At 37.0% G+C, this 24,186-nt stretch overlaps 1 protein-coding gene across 4 annotated transcripts in view; it reads right to left on the bottom strand.

The window, feature by feature from the left end:
* Window positions 1–9,001: 9,001 nt before the first annotated feature.
* su(w[a]) (suppressor of white-apricot) overlaps window positions 9,002–24,186 on the bottom strand; it is a 109,892-nt gene continuing 94,707 nt past the window's right edge. For all 4 annotated transcript variants that reach the window (XM_081768313.1, XM_081768314.1, XM_081768315.1 and 1 more), the window contains exons 15-16: window positions 18,114–18,335; window positions 9,002–9,154 (exon numbers count right to left, since the gene is read on the bottom strand). In XM_081768313.1, the coding sequence (XP_081624439.1) occupies window positions 9,148–9,154; window positions 18,114–18,335 (229 nt within the window). In that variant the 3' untranslated portion in view covers window positions 9,002–9,147. The remainder of the gene's footprint in view (window positions 9,155–18,113; window positions 18,336–24,186) is intronic.

The raw sequence follows: 24,186 nt of genomic DNA on the forward strand, positions 1-24,186 counted from the left end.
TTGGATCGAGTTGAGTTTGTCCCTTTCAGCAGCGAGGCTATATGAGACGGAGCCTACGGATTAACGTGGAATTCGAACCACATAAGCTCCGGCCGGGAATCGAATCCGGGTTTCCCACGGCAAAAGAGTGTGCGCTAACCGCTTAGCGTCGGAGCTCTAGCCTGGGATCGAATTAGGGAACCCTAGCACCATAGATAAGCTAAACGTTTTACCACTAAACCACAGTGCTCTCACTATATATATATATATAAGGGGGGCGCGGTGGCTCAGTGGTAGAGCGTTCACCTCCGGTGTTTGGGGTCCCAGGTTCGATCCCAGCTCGCGCCATGTGGACTTTGTGGTGGACAAACAACGTGCTCGTGGGTTTTCTCGGGGTTCTCCCGTTTCCTCCCACTTTCTTCATTCCACCATTTCACTCATTTCTCATTATCACCGTCTCCTTTAGCCTTACCGGTATAACCGTGGGACGTTAAACTTAAAGATTTCATTTCATTTCATAAATAAATAAAAGCCAGCCAAACGGTTTGTTACCTGTATGATGTTAGTACACCGTCCCTCATGGTCATTACACAGTACTTCTAGCATGCTAAACCGGAAACCATTTTTTCTCAATACAAGTAGCTTCTCATTTGAATTTCAAATGCTGGAACTATACGACTGGATCGAGGATCAATTCAGAGCTCAAGATTAATATTCGGGATAGTGCTTTGTTTCGGATCACGTTAATTCTATCACAAATGGATAAATCATGTGCTTAAGCTGGAGTACGACTGGATAATCGGTACTGTAATGGTAAATAGACCGCAACGGTATTCTATTTCCATTCTTTCACTTTGAAATTTGATGTAATATCATTTATAGTGTTGGATAAAAATTGACTGTTGTCTGCATTTGTCAAATATTCCCTTGAAAATAGTCGTTGAGACTGTCTAAATACAGAAGACCACACGCAATGTTCCTTCAACTTAGCCCCCGCCCGCAATTAAACCATCAAATGAAATGAAATCTTTGAGTTTAACGTCCCACTATTATGCCCTGTAGGCAGAGGGAGACGAATGATTCATGCAAGTACATGATGATGATGGAATGAGAATGCAGGAGGACACGTGAATACCCCGAGAAAACCCATAGATACAATGCTGTCCATCACAAACTTACTTGGCGGGAAATCGAACCACGGACCATGCACCAGCGGTAAGTGCTCAATTAAACTACGACCATACATCATTCGGACGTCAAAGAAAAACAGCACGGAAATATCGCAAATATTCATAAGATATTCTGGGTTAATGTTCTACCTTTCCATTATTTATTCATATACTTGGCATGTTGGAACAGCACACATTTTTGTTGTTCACTTACTGGAACGAAAATATCGCCATCTTAATTTAAACCCGGATCCCTCTGACTACGAAGTTAATAATTTCGCAACACCAAGCACCTGGTAACGTATCATTTACTTGACCTGTTTTTAGAGGTCGATAAAGATTATCGAAAGTTTATTAAAAAATAAATATAATGTAACTGGTAAATAAGAACAAAATTCTGAAGCTTACAATTTTCTTAAAATGAATCGAGACAGGTCATTAAACGCTTGAAAGCGTAGTTCAAGAACGCGGTACAATTTCGATCAATCTAATGCCTACATAAAGAAATTAGAAACTGTTAGTCATTTGACCTTATATGATAAATTGACTCTTAGTGTGAAAGGTTAACCAGATTTAATTTAACGTAATCTTCCGAATCTAAATAATTCTTGAACTTTTCTGGTTTTTATCGTTCATTAGGTTATAAAAATATTACTCAAAGATATGCGAATGTAAAAGTCACTGTTTTTACTTTTAGATTGCATCATGTTTGTTTGTACTGTCAACTTCACTAACAAACTTATGAGTCACTATAATTTATCAAGAAATTTATCACGACTATTTTCTAATTGATTCCATAACGTATTTACCTAATCCTTCCTCGCTTTGGCATCAAACTAACGTCCTTTCCAGTACCAAGGTCATATGAGAGCAACCAAGGCCCTATGGTTTAAGGTGGAATCCGAATCATTGTAATGCGTTCAAATGTCCAAGTTCTTTCACTAGGAATCGAACCCAGTACCTCGTGCACCAAAGGTGCGTCCGCTATCTATATATTAAAATGCTAGGCTTATATGTTTGTGCCCAATCCTTTCGATAGTGAATTCTCGGGAACTATAGGCTCTAGAAAGATGCCGTTTTCACTGATCGATTACAAATTTTGTGTAGATTATTCAGTTCTAATTGAATATTTAAAAAAAACATAGCCGTTGTTTTTCATTAAATTTTTTAGGTGTACACTGGAAGTGTTGAAATTTTTAAAAAAAAGCATCATATCCTACGAGTTATGCGTTCCAACACTACATAACTGTATACGGGAGTAGTATATCTCTCATGCGTTTGATTCATGCCCAAATGATAATGAAAAATGAAGGATAACCATTTCTCCAGTCTAAAATGAAAATGAAATGAAATCTTTTGTTTTACGTCGCATGGCTATGCCGGTGAGGCTAAAGGAGACGGTGATGATGAGTAATGAAGGAAATGGTGGAATGAAGAAAGTGGGAGGAAACGGGAGAACCCCGAGGAAACCCACGCACACGCCAGTCTAAAATGAATCTTTATTATTTCGAGTGCTTTGCCCAATGAACACTATATATCACTGACATTATAACTAATTGTGTGTGTAATGTATTTGCTTATTACATACTGCATGCAAGAAAAAAAACACTAATTATACATGAATTAGAAACTCCAACCGGCAGTAGGTCCAAATCTTGCAAACAGTGCGAGATATTGGAAAAATAATCGAAAAAATCTCCCCTTTGTGGTACCCCTTGCCGATTTTTACCAAGACGTCCTTCACTTGTGTCTGTAAAGGGACACACACAAATGTTGTAAGGAATGACAAGGAGATTGATGCTCATATGTGAGTGATGTACTCTGTAGAGAGCGCAGGTTCAGCTAGTCATCAAACTAAAATTTATTTACCTAGCCTCATAATATATGAAGAGCATTTACTTATATGAATCACTTCAGGTAAATAAATTAGAAATGCTGGCACATCGTATTCACAAGGGATCTTTCAATTAGGATCACACACGGAATGTTAATCCGTCTGTCCGTTGCTCCACATAAGAGTAGCTATCCATATTCCATTTTGTATTATTGAAACACAAGTAGTAGATGTTACACATTGTGTTATCCCCCTTCGTTGACATCTACGGGACGAAATTGAAAGTTCTAGTGTCTGAGTGACGAATTGAAAATTCATTTTGTACCCACCTGTTAAGATTAAATATATATCTCACAAAATTAACAAATTAAAAACTCTAACAAAAATCTACAGTGACTGAAGTGACAGTACACAGGATACGACTTATAGCTATTTATTATACTGCCATCTCGGAGTGACATTTAAGTCACATCTACCAATGGGGAAAGGGTACTCTGTGCCAAACAACTTAAAAGAGCAAATTTATGACACACACTACTGTTCAATTTGCACCACCGTAAGGTATACGCTTTTGCACATTGAGCAATAACACATTTTCGTACAATTTTAAAGAAAGGATTGGACAGATAATTACAAAAAACATACTGTGGTGGGCACAAAGTACCCCCTCCCCCCGTTGGTAGTGCGAAGGTTAATTTTTACTGTTTACCAAAGTTTATTAATAACTTTTTAAAAGTTGCGACTGAATTGATTTTCCCCCCACTTTACTGCTTATTATTAGGACTTTATAGTTGGAGAAATTATGTATACTAGCCGCACAAAGTATAAATTTAAAGAAATTGTGGTGAAAATTCTGCTCACTATTGCACGTGACACTAACAAATTAAAATACAATTTAATTGCTTGACAAATGTCATGCCGAGAAAGGTCAGTCTTAGGAGATGAATGAAAAAAGAAGTGCAGAAGGATTTCATAGTTTATACATATTTTTGGGCATTGCCGCCATCTATGGCCTTAACCAAGTCATATATGAGGGATCACGTTTGAGCACACTATACGGGGAAGGAAGCGCCTGGGATTTGTATGTTAGATACTATCCCGGCATTTGCCTTCTGAGAATGAAGGAAACCCACGAAAACACCTCACTTAGGATGGATGGCCTCTTACATTTTTTTCGATCGAATGTCCTCACTGGGAATCCAACCCGCGACCGCTCGCAAAAAAGGCAAAAGCATTAGCGACTATGCTACACAGGGCCACTTCCTTTACTTCACAGACAATAATAAATTCTTATTGTTTATCTTTCTAACGACTATTAGTGCTCAAAGAAAACTTTGTTGTTGTTGTGCTATATCGGCTGTGAAGTATGGTTAACTAGCTTTTCGCTACCAATAGCCGTTTCAATTGTGACGGGCATTGGTAAGATAGTAATTAGTGCCTTACCGCTGCCCTATTTCTTAATTCGTTAACTACGTGTGGACTATTAGTATTATTTCTATAACCTTTATCATACTTGAGATTATTCTTTTCTAAACGTCACTAGAAGTTAGCCCCCATTACCAACCCGTATATAATAAAAGTCAAAACCACTGCTCCCCATTTCAATTGTTGACAGGTGAAACACAAGATACCATTCCTCCACCATTAAACTTGGTGTAAACTTACATTGTAAGTCATGCTATTCTTTTAAAAGAATTAAAAGATTTGTAACCTGAGTCCCAAATTACGCCTTGAGCATAATTTGCTGATATGTGGCGAGATACGCGTCGCTGGCTCCACTTCAATTGCTTGCTTTTTACAATTCTGGTAATGTCTGGCCAATTGCAGTTATGTTACAAACGTCAATTTAAAGGACCACACTTATAGAATAGAACTCTAGGAAGGAATCAAATTCTAATCATCCGGTTACCACACGAATGAACAGACTTTTTATGCTATTCCAACATACACTTTCAAACAACCATAACAAAAAAATATAGTTGAATTTTTCACATTCTTATGTAACATCCGAGGTTATGAAGAACAGTCTTATATACACGAGGGCTCCAAACCACGACCGGGGCTTGAATTCGATGTAGCTGGTGGAATCATGAAGATTCATCCTTACAACATAGCCCGTTCCCCAGCATACCATTTCGCATCCAAGAAAGCTGGATTATGGATCACACCACCTACTCCTGTACAAAAATAAAATCTTTGAGTTTAACGTCTCACGATTATAACTGTTAGGCTAAGGAAGATGATGATTACAGCAAATGAACGATGCTGGAAGAATTGGTGGAATGAGAAAGTGGAAGGAAACAAGAGTACCCGAGATGCCCCACAAGCACGATGTTGTCCAGCACAAACTAATTTGGCTGGGGATCGAACCAGTGACCCCACGCACCAGTGGCAAGCGCTCTACCACTGAGCCACCGTGTGTCCCTGTACAAAACATTTAAAATACAGGGTGGCCCAAAAGTAGGTATACACCCGCATTGATTAAGTATAACATTCTAACTTATAAGTTTATTTGCTTCGACTGTTTTGAGCTTAAGATATAGGTAAAAAGACATTAAGAACAAATAATAAAAAAACTAACTCTATCTGATGAATAACAATAAGAAACGATATAAAATGCATTGAGCTGATCAATACTATACTGGATACCTACTTTTGGACCAACAAACCAGTCTTCTTTGCAGAAGTCAAAAATAACACAGAAATATTACAAGGTCCTCGAAATAGCACAAAGACAAAGGAGGTCAATACAAATATAAAGGCAATATAAAAGCATCTCTCATCACTGTCGTACTGAGCTAATATTCATCTAGTGTTTACAGTTGATGACTACTTATTCTCTCCCCAATCTTGTAGTTTCCAGTTAATATTCATGTTACACAATCAAGTTAGTACAACTTAATGTCATGGATTTCTCACTATACACAAGCATATTGGATTGCCTCCAATAATGAACAGCGAAGATTTGCTTTCAGGACTTGAGGAATAACGCATCTGTCCGGCAAATGCCAGATTGGGGTTCCAATCCCCATCAGGCCAGAGATTATATTTTTCTGTTATTTCAATACATTTCTATTCTTTCTGCGTTAAAAACACATATCAGTACGTACTTTCGTAATTTCCTCCTCGCAGCCGACGTTTCCGTAAGATCATAATGGATCAATCAAATATTTGTCACCACTTATGCTCTTTACACCAAAGGCGAATGATAAATGAAAGCGAATGGTAATAAAAGAATAGGCGAAACGTAAAGAAAGAAAAAAAATAACAATTTTACTAAATACAGACTTATATGAACTAGGATTGAATCAACGACTCTTCACGCCACTGCGGTTCTTATCAAATTTTATTTTATTTTTATTTCTTATTTTTTAATGTTTTGGTTAGCTTTGATAACTTTAACTCATCCATTGTATCACACGTCAGAAAAATACAACCATAAAGAATCAAGGATAACAAGGAAAAAGATAATGCCAGACAAAACTGAAAATTTCTACGTATTTTGATATGCTATTTTCCTTTGTCCGTATGAACTAAACCGAAGAGGAATTTAAAATATCCACAATTAGTAGCACTATCTAGCTTTTGTTTGTTGCACGGACAAAAATTTTAAAATTTATTTCTTTAATTCCAACTTAAATACTCCAGGAAAAGATTCCTGAACACTTTTTTTTTTTTTTTTTTTTTGACATCTCCAGTACGATTAAATACTATATACTGAAAATAAAGGATGTCTCTAAAAGAACGCCGGATTTTGAAAAGCCCGTTATTTTCATTTATTGTTGTTGGCAACATTGTTTGTGCATGTTTTGTTATCAGTGATCATTGAGGTCATGTGCTGATACTGTGCTTTTGTTTTCGAGGTCAGTGTTTGTGGAGTATCGTCATGGAAAGATATAGTACGGAACAGCGAATGTTAATTGTTAAAACTCATTACAAAAATGGTGAAAATTTCGCGGAGACTGTTCGGAAACTCCTACCATTCTTGGACACAACATTGAACCGAATGAATCCACTGTTCGTAGGTTAATTAAGAAATTTGAACAAACCGGTTCAACAGTAGACATCAAATGCCCTGGACGCCCTCGAAGTGGCCAGAATGAGACAAATGTTATTACTGAGAGTCCGGGAAAATCATGTCGCCATCGTGCTCAAGAAATATGCGTGTGTCCAGCAAATGCACAAAATCTTAACAGAAGTACAGTTAAAACCGGAACTTAAACCAGCGGAGCATGGAAAACGATGGCAATTTGAGAACTGGAACCTGAAAACGAACAAGAGAGACATTGTTTCATAAAGCGCATCATTTTATCACAAGGAAAGGACATGATCGTGTCATCTGGACATCTGAATCAAACTTGGTCCATTCGATAAACATAACAAAGATATGTTAATGCACAAAAATTTAGATGCTATGGACATCAGAGTAAGTCCCTGGGGCCCATTAACCCTGCTCGTATAAAGAAAATAATAGACTCTCAGTGAAATAGCTATTGCATCAACACTGTTCATTGGAAAGTTATGGTTTATAGTTCATTCTCTTCAGTATGAAACAAGCTTTTCAGAGGTCTATGTACTGGGGCCCATAACATAATTGAACAGGGAGAATTGGGAGAATGTCGGGAAAATTCCCTCTAGAAATCCCTCCCATCAACTTTGGCCTCTCTGAAGTGGGCCCGGGTAAAAGCCCAAAATCCAAATGTATCTAGCAAAAATATTATAGGGGATAAAAAAAAAAGTGTGTACAAATTTTGTATTGATAGACAGAATAGGTATGAGGGGAGAGCGTGTATTGGTACACAAGATTCTCCCTCATTACTACTCCGTTTTTCGATACATAACTTGGTACACACATTTCTTATCCTCTGTAGTATTTTTCTAGATACATTTGGATTGTGTGCTTTTACCCAGAGCCACTCCAGAGAGGGTCAAAGGTGATGGGAGGGATTTCTAGAGGGAATTTTCCCAACATCCTCCCAAGTTTTCCTGTTCAGGTACGTTATGAGCCCCAATACATAGCACCATTGGAAAGCTTGTTTCATGCTGAAGAGAATGAACTATAAACCATGACTTTGCAATGAACAGTGTTGATGCAATAGCTATTTCTCTGCAAGTCTACGATCTTCTTTATACTAACAGGATTAATGGGCCCCAGGGACTTACTTCGTTGTCCAGGGCATCTAATTTTTTTGTGCATTAACATGTTTATCGAACGGACTAGGTTTGATTCGGATGTCCGGATGACAGGTTCATGTCCTTTTCTTGTCAGATAAAGCTCACTTCCATTTAAATGGCTTTATGAACAAGCATAACTGCCGAATAAGGAGATCGGAGAATGCCGAATAAGGAGATCGGAGAATCCAAGAGTAATTCACGAAAAAGACATGCATCCTCTGCGAGTTATAGTTTGGTGTAGGGGCTTAATCGGTCCTCACTTTTTTGAAGATGAACAAGGAAGGGCTGTCACGATGAATGGAGTTTGTTATCGTGTGATGCTCACTGCTTTCCTTTGGCTCCGTTTGGATCAAATAAAGATCGACAATCTAGATTCCAACAAGCCGGTGCAATTTGCTACATTTCAGGAGACACAATTGCTCTGCAGCGTGAAAAGTTCCCGGACAGACTAACCTCGTTACGAGAAGAGGAAACCTGCCCTCCCCCCAATTAATCTTGTTATCTGACACCTTGTAACTTTTTCCTATGGGAGTATGCTGAGTCACGAGTTTACCAGCACAAACCTCGTACTCTATTGGAACTCAAACAAGAACTTAGACGTGTCCTCGTTTCACGTTTAAACCTTAACATCTGAGGAGAATGGTATTTTGTTTGCTTCTTTCAAATAAATAAATTCGATTTATAGTAGCTTCAAATACGGTGTTCTTTTTGAAACATCCTTCATTTCCGAACAAATTTCTAGTGATCAATTGATATTGCATGCCTTGAGATGAAAACGTGTTCGACATTTTTCATACATGAAGGAATTTATTATCTACTACACGCTGGATTAAAAAAATATATATACGTATATTTACCACAATACACACTTTATTAAAATTAACTCCGTATATACAAAATACACAATTATACATCGCTATTTCATGAGGAAAAAACAGGTACCAGTGATTTGCATATCTGTACATATTTAGTGATGTGTAGCATTGAAAACTACGACCTGTAAAAAAGAAAAGAAAAACTGGTATAGTACAAATATATCTAGTGATTTTTTTTTTTTTTAATTAATAGTGTCAATGTACAGAGCGAGTCTACAAGCCTCCATATATGGAGTATAACGTGCACGCTTTTGTTTCATAAATCAAGAAAAAACCTATGAAGATCATCTTTGTTGTTACTTCTATAAGCAATAATAATGCAACTTTGGATTAAATCATCACTATTCCGTGTGGTAACCGACTAGAACTAGAACTCAGTAAAATTAATCAAGAGACCACGATTAATAGCCAAATGGCATGGTTCTGTTTCTTATGGCCAATATTCAATGGATGATATTTGAACGCGAAAATACATCAATATGATGGAAAAATCGCACGCCTTTCTTTAGTTCTACTTGAGGATAAATTCCCTACAGGACAGATCACTCTGTAACTGTGGTAGATGCAATTGAAACTGGTCTGATAAGCTGTTTCTATTGAACTGGATTAACCACCTGAATCGTGAAACTGGCCATTGGGATTCCCAGATTTCAGTATTTTTCATTTGTGACGCTATCTGCAAAGCATGATGTACTAGGGGGTATCGTAAAGTTTTATCAGCAGGAAGTTATTCAGATATGATGATGAAATTTTGTTACTATTATGTTTGGTTCCTATCTGCATGTTGTTAACGAAATTACCTCCTAATGATTATTATTTTTTAGCAGGGTGTGCCAAAAGTGACCGAAGTGCAAGATGGATGAGATTGAGCTCACAAATTGATACAGTTCCTGCATTTGAAAGACAATAATACCAGATAAATTCATGACAAGATGATAGCCGTGTATGGTGATGATTGTCCATCTTATGAGAACATTGTAAAGTGGAAAAGGAAATTCCAAACTGGTCATGTGTCCCTCACAGACGACCCAAGAACTGGAAGGCCATCCCTGACGGACGATGCAGCCACTGTGAAGAAAGTGGAGTGTTTAATCCTTGAAGACAGACATGTAACTATCCAAAAATGATTATGAATGAGATTGGTCTCAGTTATGGTAGTATGTAGAAAATTATCCATGACAAACTTCACATGTGTAAGGTATCTGTGCACTAGGTTCCTCTTTTGCTGACACCTTTTTAGAACCACCAGCTCATTCATATTAAGTTGCTGTCGATAAAGCAAGGGCGTGTGGCTTCCAGGTATTGCAACATCCGCCTTATTCTCCCGACCTCGCAAACAGTGAGTTTTTCTTGTATCACCAAATGAAAAATCCGTTGCGTGGTCGCTATTTTGACAACACAGATGACATCATTCATGAGGTGGAAGAGTGGTTTAAAGCAAAATGTGCAGACTTCTACAATGACGGTATTCGTAAAGTGAAGGAACGCTGGGAGAAATGTGTTAATCTGGGTGGTGACTACAAAGAGAGGGGTTAACAACTACAAATCACAACAATCCCTGTATCCTGATTTTTTCTCTTAAAACTTTACGATACCTTCTCGTAAATATATATAATGAAACAGTACAGTGGAAGAGTTCATTTCAGATCACACTTGTTATGATTGAAAAAGTTGAGTTGATTTTAGTTTAGCGTCCCTTTCAGCAGCGAGGCTATATGAGACGTGGACCTACTGATTAACGTGGAATCCGAACCACATGAGCTCCCGCCGGGAATCGAACCCGGGTCTCCCACGCCAAAGGCGCGTACGCTGATTGAAAAAGTAACGAAAATATTGACAGATCGAATCATCCGGCACGGCCATGTAGGGAACATAAACGATTCACTATATATGGAGACCTTCGAATTGCTCTGTAGAATGAAATTAATGAGTAACTGCGATCAACTTCTGTGAATGAACACAAATAAATCTAAATTCTGTAAATTGCATGACGTCAAAAGACTAGCAACATATGAAACTTGTATGAATCAAGTTACTGAATATAGAAGAGGTCTCAAGCAAAGCATAACAGAGTTGTCTTTGTATTCGGATTTCCCCGGAAGCTCCGTACCGCTAACAAAAACATTTTATATTCGTTGATCATCTTTTACAGTTCAAAAACTCACCTAAGTAGTTATGCTTTGACAATATTTTATACAAGAAAAGGCGTTGACTAAATTCATCACGTATTATTTTCACTCACATGCCATAATTTTTGTTGCTGACTAAAAAGTCAAGCAGAAACGATATGCAATAGGTATACTACGTCCAGACAGTCAAGTTCTTTCCTTTGACTAGATTAGAATAACCTATATGACGTAATGATACCTGTAAGGGAAGGAAAGCGTCGAATCGCAATAAAATTTATAACTACTATAAAAACGTGATTACTTTTCAGTCAAAATGAAATAATTTTAAAATGTATAATTTGTTCTGATGGCAGTTTATTCAAATCTACACGCTTAACTTTTCGAGGATTTCTTTCGATGTGATTGTTTATAATAGGAGATGCTTTGAAGACAAAAGAACAGTACATCAACTGAAATTTCTAAGGCCATGTGAAACGCAAAACAAACTGATTTTCAGGAAACTTTATACATCTGTTCCTAGTGTTTTTAATTCTCTGACGTTATATGGTGCTTGGGTAGCTCATTTCAATTTCATCAAAATATATGAGGTGAAACAGCAATTGGAAATAAGCCTTAGGATTAAAACTATATTTTGGGTTGTTTGAGTCAAACATACGTAAGCATTTACTTCAATACATACTGAGGAGAAACGTTACAAAACTGAAACAGTCAATATGTTTATGTTGTATGTCCATCACTGTCGATACACAGCTGCCACCCTGAAAAGAAGAAATCTTTCAGTTTTACGTCCCACGATTGTCAGCTAGGTTGATGATGGTGATGAGGAGGAATGAATGAAACAGTGGAATGAAGAAAGTGGGAGAACTCCGAGAAAACCAACGCACACGGTGTTTGTCCACCACAAAGCCTACTTGACGCGAGCTGGGATCGAACCAAGGACCCCACGAACCAGAGGTGAACGCTCTACTATTGAGCCACCATGACGCTCACCCTGAAAAAGAGGTTAACTTTGATTAGCTGAAAGCTGCTATTCAACAAAGCAGTGATAGCTGCATGTAACTCTTTCAGGGTCCTCTTAATTATATATTGAAATAAACGCTCAAGCATGTTCGACTCAGACAATCTAATAAACGACGCAATTCATAATGAAGGTTCAAAGAAATTATTTTCTCAATCGTTGGCGGATCGTAAACCTGTCCCCGGTATATCTCGGAGTGAGAGCCATCTACATTAACAGGCGTAATCTTATCTGTTGATATTACATATTATATGCAGGGATTGAGTAATGATACACATAAGATACAGTAGATTTTTCCCATCTTTCCCAATCATTTAACAGAAGCAAGCTGTTAAGTTTTAGAACTAAAATTTTGGAAAGAAATGAGCTCTATTTATGTATGACTTGCAAGAGAAAACTTCCAAAACGAAGTTCTGTTGAACGGCTATCCAAAACTTTCTTCAATTAAACACGAGAAATAAAATGAGAACATAAAAATCTCTTCGACTGGTTCAAGTGTCATGTCGTTATAAAGTTAAAAGCCTAAACTTGAACATGTTATCTTCTACTAAGTTCTTTTTTATTGTTATTCTTTATGAAACTCAAAATTTAGTTAACATAAATATTACAGAACAGTACTGTACTTTAAAAATGTGACCAATTCACTCATATACACGCAAACATTGCGAAGTTACAGTCAAAGGTAGATTTTCGGACATTCTACACAATTAAGAACATTAATTAGAAGAACTGAAACAAAACCAGAAGCCTATGTAATTTTTTTAAAAAAATATATTTCTTTCAAGAAAAATAAGGTTGGACGGAATAATGAAATATCGAAATTAAATTGCTGTTCATTTTTTTTCTATTGGTAGCGTCCCTATATTACTTCACTCGAATTACATTCTTTAGTTTCTTCAGCTCTTATCTACTCTGCACGCAGCATTCATTGCAAATGAGGCAATCACATCAAACTCATTAAGTTAAAAGTTACTTCTTTCGAAATGTTTTATTACGATATTGAACAAAATCATTCTTAATATATTTCTTCCTCACTTTATTTATTTATTCTTTGCAGAATTTCACTGTCTGGTGAGTCAAGTATCATTATTCTTCCTCTATATTACATGCGAGATTTGTCCGCAAAATTATTCAACTTCTGGCTTATAGGAGCAAAAATAATCCTAATCCAACGAGCTGTATTGTGTTCTAGCAGCAATATTCAATTAGCCTAGTGAACACAGAAACACCATTTTTTTTGCTTAGTGGTGGTACTGGAACTATGTGAAACAACAAGCCTTGGTCGTGTCTGTAATGTTCAAAATGGTCGATTTTTATAAGCTACTAACTGTGAGGAGTTCTCTACGATAATTTCTCAAACCGTGGTCCTCTTAGACTGAACATTAATCCAAGAATAGAGGGTAATAATAATTCAAGTGAATTGCAGGCCACATGCTATATAGCTTATTTAAGAACCTCAAACAGGTTATACAATTTAATTAAAGTAACAATTATACCAATTCTAACTGCTTATTATAGATGTATTATTATAGTATTTAACATTCTTGATAGTCTTCAATTAGTTTTAAAACAACCTTTTGGGAGGTGATTCCTGACAGACCAACCTAGGTGCACAAATGCTTCCTTTAGGAGTTAGAGGCTGCCGAAAACATAAAAAGAACTTTGAAGGCCCATAGCTCCAAAACTATGGGACCTACCGTAGTCGGGTCAAGACTTCACTTACGAACTAGTATGTGCCCTATCCAAATATCAAAGTTTCAGAATCCGGCGGTACTTCAACAATTTTTATAGAGGTAGTTGTTAAGTACTTCAAATAATATGCCCGTAGCCAAACTCCGTCTATAAAAAAATGCTTCGTCAGTACCTTAGCATTCTGAAACGTGTATTTTGGGATAGCGCACATATTATTTCCTAAGTGAAGTCTTGACCCGACTACGGTAGATCCCATAGTTTTGGAGTTATGGACCTTTTTTTTTTTTTCATGTTTTCGGCAGCCTATAACTCCAAAAGGAAGCATTTGTGCACCAAGGTTGCTCTATACTTTTTGTCGTATCTTGGTGTCAGAAATCACCTCCCAAACGTTGTCGGTGTTCTTTTGAAACACCCTGTATGTATATAAACTAATATGCATTTTCTTCTGTTAATAGAAAAAAAAAAGATTTTAATTAGTAATATTTGAAATTTATAAATATACTGATATTAACCTATGCTCAAACAAAAAATAAATAAATTTGCTCGCGGAGACAAGAATAAGTAGCCCCGCAAAACGTTCTGATTAATAAAAATGGCCCCATTTGAAAAATCTTTGAGAAACACTGCTCTAAGATACAGATGGTGATCAGAAAAATGGACACACCTATAGTTGGCAACACGTCAGATATATGGGTTGGCAGTGGTGTCGTGGCGCCTGCAGCGCCGGACCGCTGGTGGTGGTGTGTTAGGTCGGTCTCCATACTACGTCAGGCGCAGTGGAACAGCAGTGTCCAGTGGCTGCAGCAGATGGAGGTAGTGTAAAATGGGAGACCTCTCAGATTTTCAAAGAGGGAAAATTGTTGGTGCGCGGTTATGTGGAGTGAGTGTGACGGCAGTGGCTACTGTGTTAGGTGTGTCGCGTGGGACAGTGTTGAAGGTGATTATGGCCTACACAACACACTGGAAAACCACATTGGGGAAGCGGAACAGTGGGCGGAAGAAAATCATGAATGACAGGTCACACCGGGTATTAAAGCGCATTGTCACGCAGAACCGTCGTGCCACTGCGGAGCAAGTGACGGAGGAACTCAATCAGCACCTTCCCCACACCCTGTTTCGACAATCACAGTCCGCCGCGAATTACATGACATGAACTTACGGGGTCGTGTTGTACGGGCCAAACCGCTCATCAGGGGTCATAACGCTTTCGCACGCCGCAAATGGTGCCGCGACCATGCAACTTGGACCGTTGAGGACTGGAAACGTTGATATGGTCGGATGAGTCATCCTTCACCCTATTCCCAACCACGGGCCATGTTTATATGTGGAGAACGCCCAAAGAAGCTTATGATCTGCAGTGTCTCCGCCCAACTGTGAAACATGAAGGCGGCTTGGTGATGCTGTGGGTCGCCATATCATGGTTTTCAGTGGGTCCTGTGGTCACACTTAGCGGACGAATCATTGCCAACGATTATGTCGCAATTTTAGGAGACCACTTGCATCCTATGGTCCGGATGTTGTTCCCGGACAATGACGCCATCTTTCAGGATGATAATGCACCCATTCACACAGCTGGCGTTGTTGCAGCGTGGTTTGAGGAACATCAGGATGAAGTTCAACACCTCCCCTGGCCCGCCCAATCCCCAGATCTCAACATAATTGAACATCTGTGGTCCGTCTTGGAAACACGACTCCGGCAACTATTTCCACCTCCATCCTCTCACACAGAACTGGCCGATGCCCTGCACGAGGAATGGTGTAAAATTCCACTTGCTACCATTCACGACCTCTATGCCTGCATCCCACGTCGCATCAAGGCTGCTCTGAAGGCGAAAGTTGGCCCGACACCATATTAATCTGGTAAGTTCAGGTGTCTCCATTTTTCTGATCACCATCTGTACTTATAATGTTTAAAATAGATTCGAGAACGATGTTTTAAACCAGACTCAAAAGATAAATTAAATCGATATCTATCTTAGTTCACGATAAGTATGAGCAACCACAGTTTTTGAAAATGACGCGAAAGTTCGGTCGTTAATTCTATAATTATATATATAAATATATCACAATATTTTGGGAAAAGATTCCTCACATCAAAGTAAAAAAGTTCATATGGACCTGTTCTCAAAAGCGGATAGATTCGGAGTTATACAGTGACGAAAACGTGAAACGAGTGAAATTTAAAGTGCATAGCTACAATACAATACTATGGGACCTATCGTAGTCAGGTCAAGACTTCACTGAGGAACTGGTATGTGAACTATCCAAATATCCATGTTTAAGAATGCTCAAGTACTTGCACACCAATTTTTAGAGAGGTAGTAGTGAGTGATCAAGTACTCCCAAACAGCCTCTCTAAAAATGATTGTGCAAGTACCGGAGGTTCTGAAAGATGGATACTTGGACAGTTCACATACTAGTTCCTCAATGATATCTTCACCCGACTATGATCGGTCCTATAGTAGTGGAACTATGGGCTTTTAAAGTTCATTTTTTTACGTCATGCACTTTTGACCACAGGTCCATATGAATTTTTTTTTCTTATTTTGATGTGAGGAATCAATTCCCAAAATATCGTGACAAATTTTTGTAACACCCTGTGTATATATATATATATATATATATATATATATATATATATATATATATATATATATATATATATATATATACAGAGTGGCCCAAAGGTACGTATACAGTCTTGTACCGATCGGTCATGACATTTTATATCACTTACTTACTGTTATCCATACAGGTATTGACTTCCTTTCTTCCGTATCTGTTCTTAATTTATTTTCACTTACACCTTAAGCTCGGAATACACCAAAGCAAATAAATTTATTATCTTAATCAATTAAAATATACTTGATCGATGCAATCTGTATGCCTACTTTTGGGCCACTCTGTATACAAGTCAGATAGTCTAAATTATGTTTGTGGACCTGTGTTTTATGCTGACAATGTACCCACGAATACTGATGTAAGTTTCGGCAGCAAATCACTAGGGAACAACCTTTTCGTAATTTACTTTTTAGCCAGAAGTGGAGATATACTCTGGCAGCGATGAAGTCGACGAAGTCCAACGGTAAGCCAAAGTTCTGAATATTTCCGGACAAATCTCGTAAGTTTTGAAAGTACAGAAGTTGCGTATGAAAATCTGTACTGTGACCAGAATTGTCTAGACTTCCTTGTTATAAGTGATCTACAATTTGGCTCATGTATATTCAACATGAAATATTTATTTTAACCTGTTCGAAGCTTTTATCTTGCTCCAAGTGTTTTTTTATTATTAGAGCAACCCATATTATGCTTTATTTTTTGTTTAATTATGCTTTATTTTTTCCAAATTATGCTTTATTGTTAGTTTCAATCATTGTTTTACATTAATCCTGCATAATATATAATATTTACTATACATTAAATATTCTAAATATCTTGATCTATTTATTAATATTTTATGTAACCAGTTTCTTTCATATTTAATGAACTTTCTACTTAATGCACTTGTTCTTTTTATCATTTTTGTGCGCCTTAGAGGCGCATATATACAGAAAGGAAAAGTAAAAGATGCCACCAAAAGTGCACAAGTTCAAGAGGTACACATGCAGAATTCTTGTGCACTTTTTGTTCAATTTGAATCATCATACATAACTGCGCAGTTACACTTATAATAAAACTATTATTTATTCATTGTTGGCGGAAAGTTTTCGTATTCTTTTCCTTTTCTCTTTTCTCCACTTCAAAGAATTACGTCAAAAAGTTTACAGAAATAAAAATAAGCTTTTCATTGTTGCATTGGTATTTTCTTAAAGGTTTTGCACTGTAAATATTGGTTTTAAAAAATATTAATACAGTATGTTAAACTTGCAGTTGTTCTAATAGAATTTTCCAAGAATTCTGACATGTATTTTAAATTATGCTTTATGCTTTATTTTCCAAAATTATGCTTTATTATGCTTTTAAAATTAATTTCTTCTGGACCCTTAAACAACCACAATCATGTTGAAGGTACCAACCATATGTGTAAACTGCTGTCATGCGTTTCGGTTGCCCTAATTATTATTATTAACATCTGCAATAGTATAGTCAAGGAAATTCAACATTAGAATACATGGCTTTCTTCCTTCCTTCAAACCTTCATAGGTTACATATATATATATATAGGTAGCAACTAACTCGCTTTACTTCACTGTCTGTAGCTCTCGCAGTTTATAACCAAACCAACCACCTCATGCATCTTACCCATCATCGTCCGAGCTACTACTGGAGTCTGAGCTGATTTCTATCACAGTCTCCAAAGGAACAGCCACTCTGTTTTCTTTACTTCTTTCTTTCGATCTGCTTTTCTTATCCCTCTTCTTGTGCTTTTCTTTCTTCCTTTTCTTACTCTGTGAATGATGCCTGCTGTGATTTCTACTGTGGGAATGGCTATGATCTATTTTGCTTCTTGATCTAGACCGCGACCTAGAGAAGGTAGAATTTGGAACAGGAAAGAATAGAGAAAGAAGAAAAACACTAACTTTTTTAAAAAAAAAAAAAATATATAATTTAATGAAATAATGAGATAGGTTATCCAAGTTATTCTAATAACCTTACTGCGTGCTCCCAGTCAACTTTTTCAAATGAAAGAACATTTATCGAAACCCCGTATGTTCACGGGTTAAGTTAAGCAAATTGATGAGTAATACTTATTTCTAAATTGCATTTGCAGAACTGGATTTACAGACATAAATAAATAAATAAAATGAAAAGATTGAATGCGAAAACACTGGATTCAAACCTGAGGTATTCCAATACGAAACTAGAACACCTACACCAGATTTCATATACGTAAGAGAAATATTCTAAGAATATGGAAATTTCTGCTTCTTTATTCCTGCAACCAGTCTGAAGTACAATATTTTAAAAAGATACTTCATATACATTTTTTTAATGTAGACCCGAGGAAGTTAAGTATCTAAGAGCATAAAACAAGCAACTTAACAGTAATAAAGGTTCCTAAACGAGGCACCTGAAGAGCCCATCATTGAGACATCCATGCAGAGTGGCACACACATGAAAATTAAACTCAGCGATTGACGACTGTTTAATAAATTTGTAATAGTGTAAAAAAAAGCAACGTATATATATATATTATATACAGGGTGGTTCAGTAATGTTGGACAGCCCTGAATAAATCGAAAACCAGAAGAGATATTAGGAAGAGTTTGGTGGATCCAGATACTTGTGGAAGGGGGACGTCTTTTGAGGTACCACACAATGTTACCAGGTCAACAGTGTTGCCAGCTCAGTACAAAGTTGTATTTTTTAAATGGAACATATAAAAGTTTATGCCACCAAAAGAATTAGTACAGAATGTGAATACCAACAAACGAGACCGCACCTGTCAGTGTTGCCAAATAAGGAAGTTATAAAGCTTCAAAGATCAAGAAATTAAAGTGTCCGTAGAGCAAAACTAGCAAAAAGGCAAGAAAAATAATACTACGGAATGAAAAGGAGTAACCGAAATCGTAAACCAAAGAACGCACAGCATCCAGTGAGTAAGAGGGTTGCCACAGCAAAGGGGGAAAAAATTGAAAATTTTGCAGTTGCTATAGGAGGAAAAGTGCCCATATGACATAATGCTGGAAACACCATAGAAAGTTCATGTAAAATTCAGGAATCCTAATAGCGTTTGTTCGAAATCAATATTTCTAACCGTTTCCGAGATACACCAAAGGTGTGCGGAGTTTGCAACACTGCATAATAATTCCCTCGCCCTCCAAACTACAGGAACGAGTAATGAAAATGATACGCCCAACAAAATGTAAGAACTACACGGGTTTAATCGTCAAATCAATTATGCAGTGTTGCAAACCCCGCACACCTTTGGTGTATCTCGAAAACGGTTAGAGATATCGCTTTCGAACAAAGGCTATTAGGATTCCTGAATCTTACATAGACTTTCTATGTTGTTTCCAGCATTATGTCATATAAGCACTTTTCCTCCTATAGCAACTGCAAAATTTTCAATTTTTCCCCCTTTGCTGTGGCAACCCTGTTACTCACTGGATGCTGTGCGTTCTTTGGTTTACTCTTTCGGTTACTCCTTTTCATTCCGTAGTATTATTTTTCTTGCCTTTTTGCTAGTTTTGCTCTACGGACACTTCAATTTCTTGATCTTTGAAGCTTTATAACTTCCTTATTTGGCAACACTGACAGGTGCGGTCTCGCTTGTTGGTATTCACATTCTGTACTAATTCTTTTGGTGGCATAAACTTCTATATGTTCCATTTAAAAAATACACCTTTGTACTGAGCTGGCAACACTGTTGACCTGGTAACATTGTGTGGTACCTCAAAAGACGTCCCCCTTCCACAAGTATCTGGATCCACCAAACTCTTCCTAATATCTCTTCTGGTTTCCGATTTATTCAGGGCTGTCCAACATTACTGAACCACCCTGTATATATGTATATTAGGGTGGTCCTTATTTATATGGGGAAAAATAAATTTAGGAATTTCTTTGGACGAACCCCCTAAAATGGTTCCATATGGGACTAAATTAAGCCAGGAGAAAAATTAGACCCATTGAATAATTTTAAATGGTGCCTCAAGCGACCTAAAGTTTTGAATCCGATTACAACACACAACATATGGGGAAAATCTAGAATAAACCCTTGTAATTTAGAAACGGCTTAAGGGAATACGCAGATGTTTTGGATAATGAAACTAGAGAAAGACACATACGCCTAATTTTGTATAGCATTATCATGGCAGCCATATTGAAGTTCGCCATCTTGAATTCGAGTCAAAATTTTCAAATAGAAAGATGATCATGTGACATCGTTTTGAGGTAGCGTTTCACCAGAATTACAAATCTGGCATTATTTACAAGCTACCTATACGCATATAAGAGTTATTACGTCTGAAAAAGGAAATGCATCGGTGTAATGTTATTTTATTATAGTTATGACTACAGATTTGTAAGAATTTTCGAAGTCTATTACAAACTGAAACAAACTGCTAGAGAAAGTTAAATCTTTGTTTCGCTATGAACTACAAATAAGTTTCTATTAAGATGATTAATAGACCATTATGAGGAAAATGAAAATTACAACTTGGAAGAAATTGAAATACCCCTTATTTATGTAGCAGCTTTATGATAAGTTTTCAATCTTATTTGCTACATAGCTCACTTTTGTCACATCTAGGAAAAGATCGTCTATGGGCTATCACTGTCTGCAAAAGAAACTGTTGCTGCTCCTAATTTTTCCTAAGAACATTGTCGTAATCTACTATTAGTTTAATTTTCTGCTGCATCGTTTGTTGCGTGAATGAATTTAACTATTGTTTTTCCTTGAAGATAATCACTGCTATTTGACCATGAAATCGGATCATACTCAAGAAACCCTTTGGGTATTTTAAATCTCTCGAGGAAAATGTGTGTGTTTGTTGTAACGAAATCACTATTTCTCTTTTCACAAGAATTTTTATCGTATCACCTCTTGCGTCAAGCTTCTTAGCTGTTTTACAGTTTCTCCTTACAGTTTTAATTCTTTCAACAATTTTTTTGTTTTTCAATTATGCTAACTTCATCATCAAAAACTCCAACGCTGCGTGTTTCTCAGTTAAGTAGCAGAGGTGGCGAGAATATATGGAAACAGCCACTTCAAATAATTCAGAATCTATCTGTCAATAACTGTACGAACCTTTCAAAAATTGCAGATCTTGTAATGGTGAATGGGATGCTTGATCACATTTAAACCAAGCTTGCACATATTGTCGAATCAGAAAAATGCGTACTCTCCGAAGACCCGTTTCTATTTACTTCGTTAAACGAAATTGTTGGCGAAAGAGAAATATATTTAAACAGTAGATTGCTTTCCCCATCCATCTTACATGGTGAATTGCTCCAGGCAAACGAAAGAAAAAGGACTGGAGGAGGTTGCCATCCAAGAATATGATGATCAGTTCTAAAAATTCCATGTAATCTTCTCTGAGGTGTCCTGCTTGTACAAGTTTGATAACAAAATTTAACACTTCATTTTTTACATCGGAAATATTATTCCTTATATCATCATCATCAATTCCTATAATAAAGTTAGTGCAATCTATTTTAGACTACTCGTTCTGAAAACGCTTAAATAAGGGAACATCCGATCCAGATGCAAACGAAACACAACACTTATCAAATACACATTTTAAAACCAGTTCATAAATGTGGTGTCTACAAGGAAGGTATAGAAGATTTTTTGGAGTTTCTGCTTTAGTAGAATACAAGCTTTAGTACAATACACCGTTGACATGACCCACAACAGACTGCCTGCATGAACTTTACTAAGTTCCATTCTTCAAGCGAATGTACTAGAAGCAATATGTTCTTCTCCTGATGATGATAAAATGGGAACACCAGTTAGCCTCTCATGACCATCTCCTGTAATAATTATTGATAATCTCTCGGCAGTCTCTCTGCCAAATTCGGCAGTAGTTTTCCGTCCCAATACACAACTAACGCACTTGATGCACTCTGAAATTGTTTTTTGTGGCCCTGTGGAACTTTGGAAAGGATGTTCTCTCGGCATCGGCGAATGGAAGACCTATTTATTACTAGCTTCTCTACATTATGGCCTAATACTTCTGCCGTCGCTGTCAGAATATGTATTGCTGCTCTATCAGTGACTTTATATCGATCAAGGACAGCAATTTGTATTGGAGTAATAAAATTAGTTTTTCCCCTGTTACATCTCTTGAAGGGTCAGCGCACACATGCAACTATTTTTACACTTTCCCTAAGATTCCCAATTGGATTTTCTTCTTCATTACTTGAATTGCTTACCTTCATGTCTTTTGGTGTATAAAGTTCAAGCAGATCATTTTCAGAAGTGCATTTTCTATTGAGTTCCACTTTCTTTTGAAGCCGTGCATATCCCTTTTGTTCTTTTCATGCCAAACTCATGTCTTTACCAAGCATGTTACCAAGTTGTCCCTTCTGTCTTTGAGACAAAAGAAACAATCTTCCTTAATTTTAATAATACGTGGAGCATTAGCGTGGGCTATATCAAATAAATCAGACAAGATATTTAAGAAGGCTTCTTCTTTTCGCATTTGGACTTCACTCGACCTTTTATTGTTGTTCTGAAATGCTCGGCATTTCTCATACAATTCTATCAGCTTGTCATTACTGCGTTGGCTATCCTTTACCTTTTGTGTATCCTTGCCTTTTGCCAAAAGACCTCAGTTTCTTTAACAGCTAATCGTGGACTTTCCCTCGGAGAAATCTTTTCACACGTAATAACTCTTACGTGATTAAAGATAGCTTGTAAATAATACCAGATTTGTATTTCTGGTGAAACGCTACCTCAAAACGATATGTCACATGACCCTCTTTCTATTTGAAAATTTTGACTCGAATTCAAGATGGCAGACTTCAAGATGGCTGCCATGATAATGCTATACAAAATTAGGTGTGTGTCTTCCCCTAGTTCAATTATTCAAAAAAATCTTCCCATTCCCTTAAGTTGTTTCTAAATTACAATGGTTTACTCCAGATTTTCTTCATATACTATGTATTGTAATCGAATTAATCTTTAGGTCGCTTGAGGCACCATTTAAAATTATTCAATGGACCTAATTTTTCTCCTGGTTTAATTTAGTCCCATATGGAACCATTTTAGGGGGTTCGTCCTAAGAAATTCGGAAATCAAAAATTAAGGACCACCTATCAACTAGAGAAAGAACGACATTTGTCTGTGTATTGACGAACATCACTGGGTGAACAGTGTTGCCAACTCAAGATATAGTTGTTTTGTAAATCGAATGACCTAAATTGGATATCATCATTGGAAGCAACAATAAAAATGAAGACGAAAGAGATGACAAACGCAGATCAGTGTTGCAAAATTTTTGAGAAATAACGTGAAACATGTTTTAAATGCAAACGCCATGGCGCACACAAGGAGTAAGGTACTAATGTTGTGAAAGTGGTAATAATATAAACAACTGCAGAACATTCTTGAATGGGACATGGAATGTGCAATGACGTTGCTGAAACTAGAATATCTAACGTGTACGTAATTTAATGAGACCAGAACTTAACACTCTGCTTGGCCAATATCAGCGTACGTTGCGAGAAACTAAACTAAGAGATTAATTTGAAATATGTTGAACTATAGGGCACAGATGCGTCCATATAATTTATATCCTTTTATCTTTTCTTACTAAAACCTTACTCTTTAAATTTTATCTTTTGTTGTTTCTTAGTGTCGTGGTTTCGTCCAATTTTCCTATCTCTCGTCCCTCTCCATCCTTGTCCAAATGGAAAACCAAATGAATGA

Source organism: Thermobia domestica, chromosome 8, assembly GCF_964235325.1.
Source record: "Thermobia domestica chromosome 8, izTheDome1.hap1.1, whole genome shotgun sequence".
NCBI lineage: Eukaryota > Metazoa > Arthropoda > Insecta > Zygentoma > Lepismatidae > Thermobia > Thermobia domestica.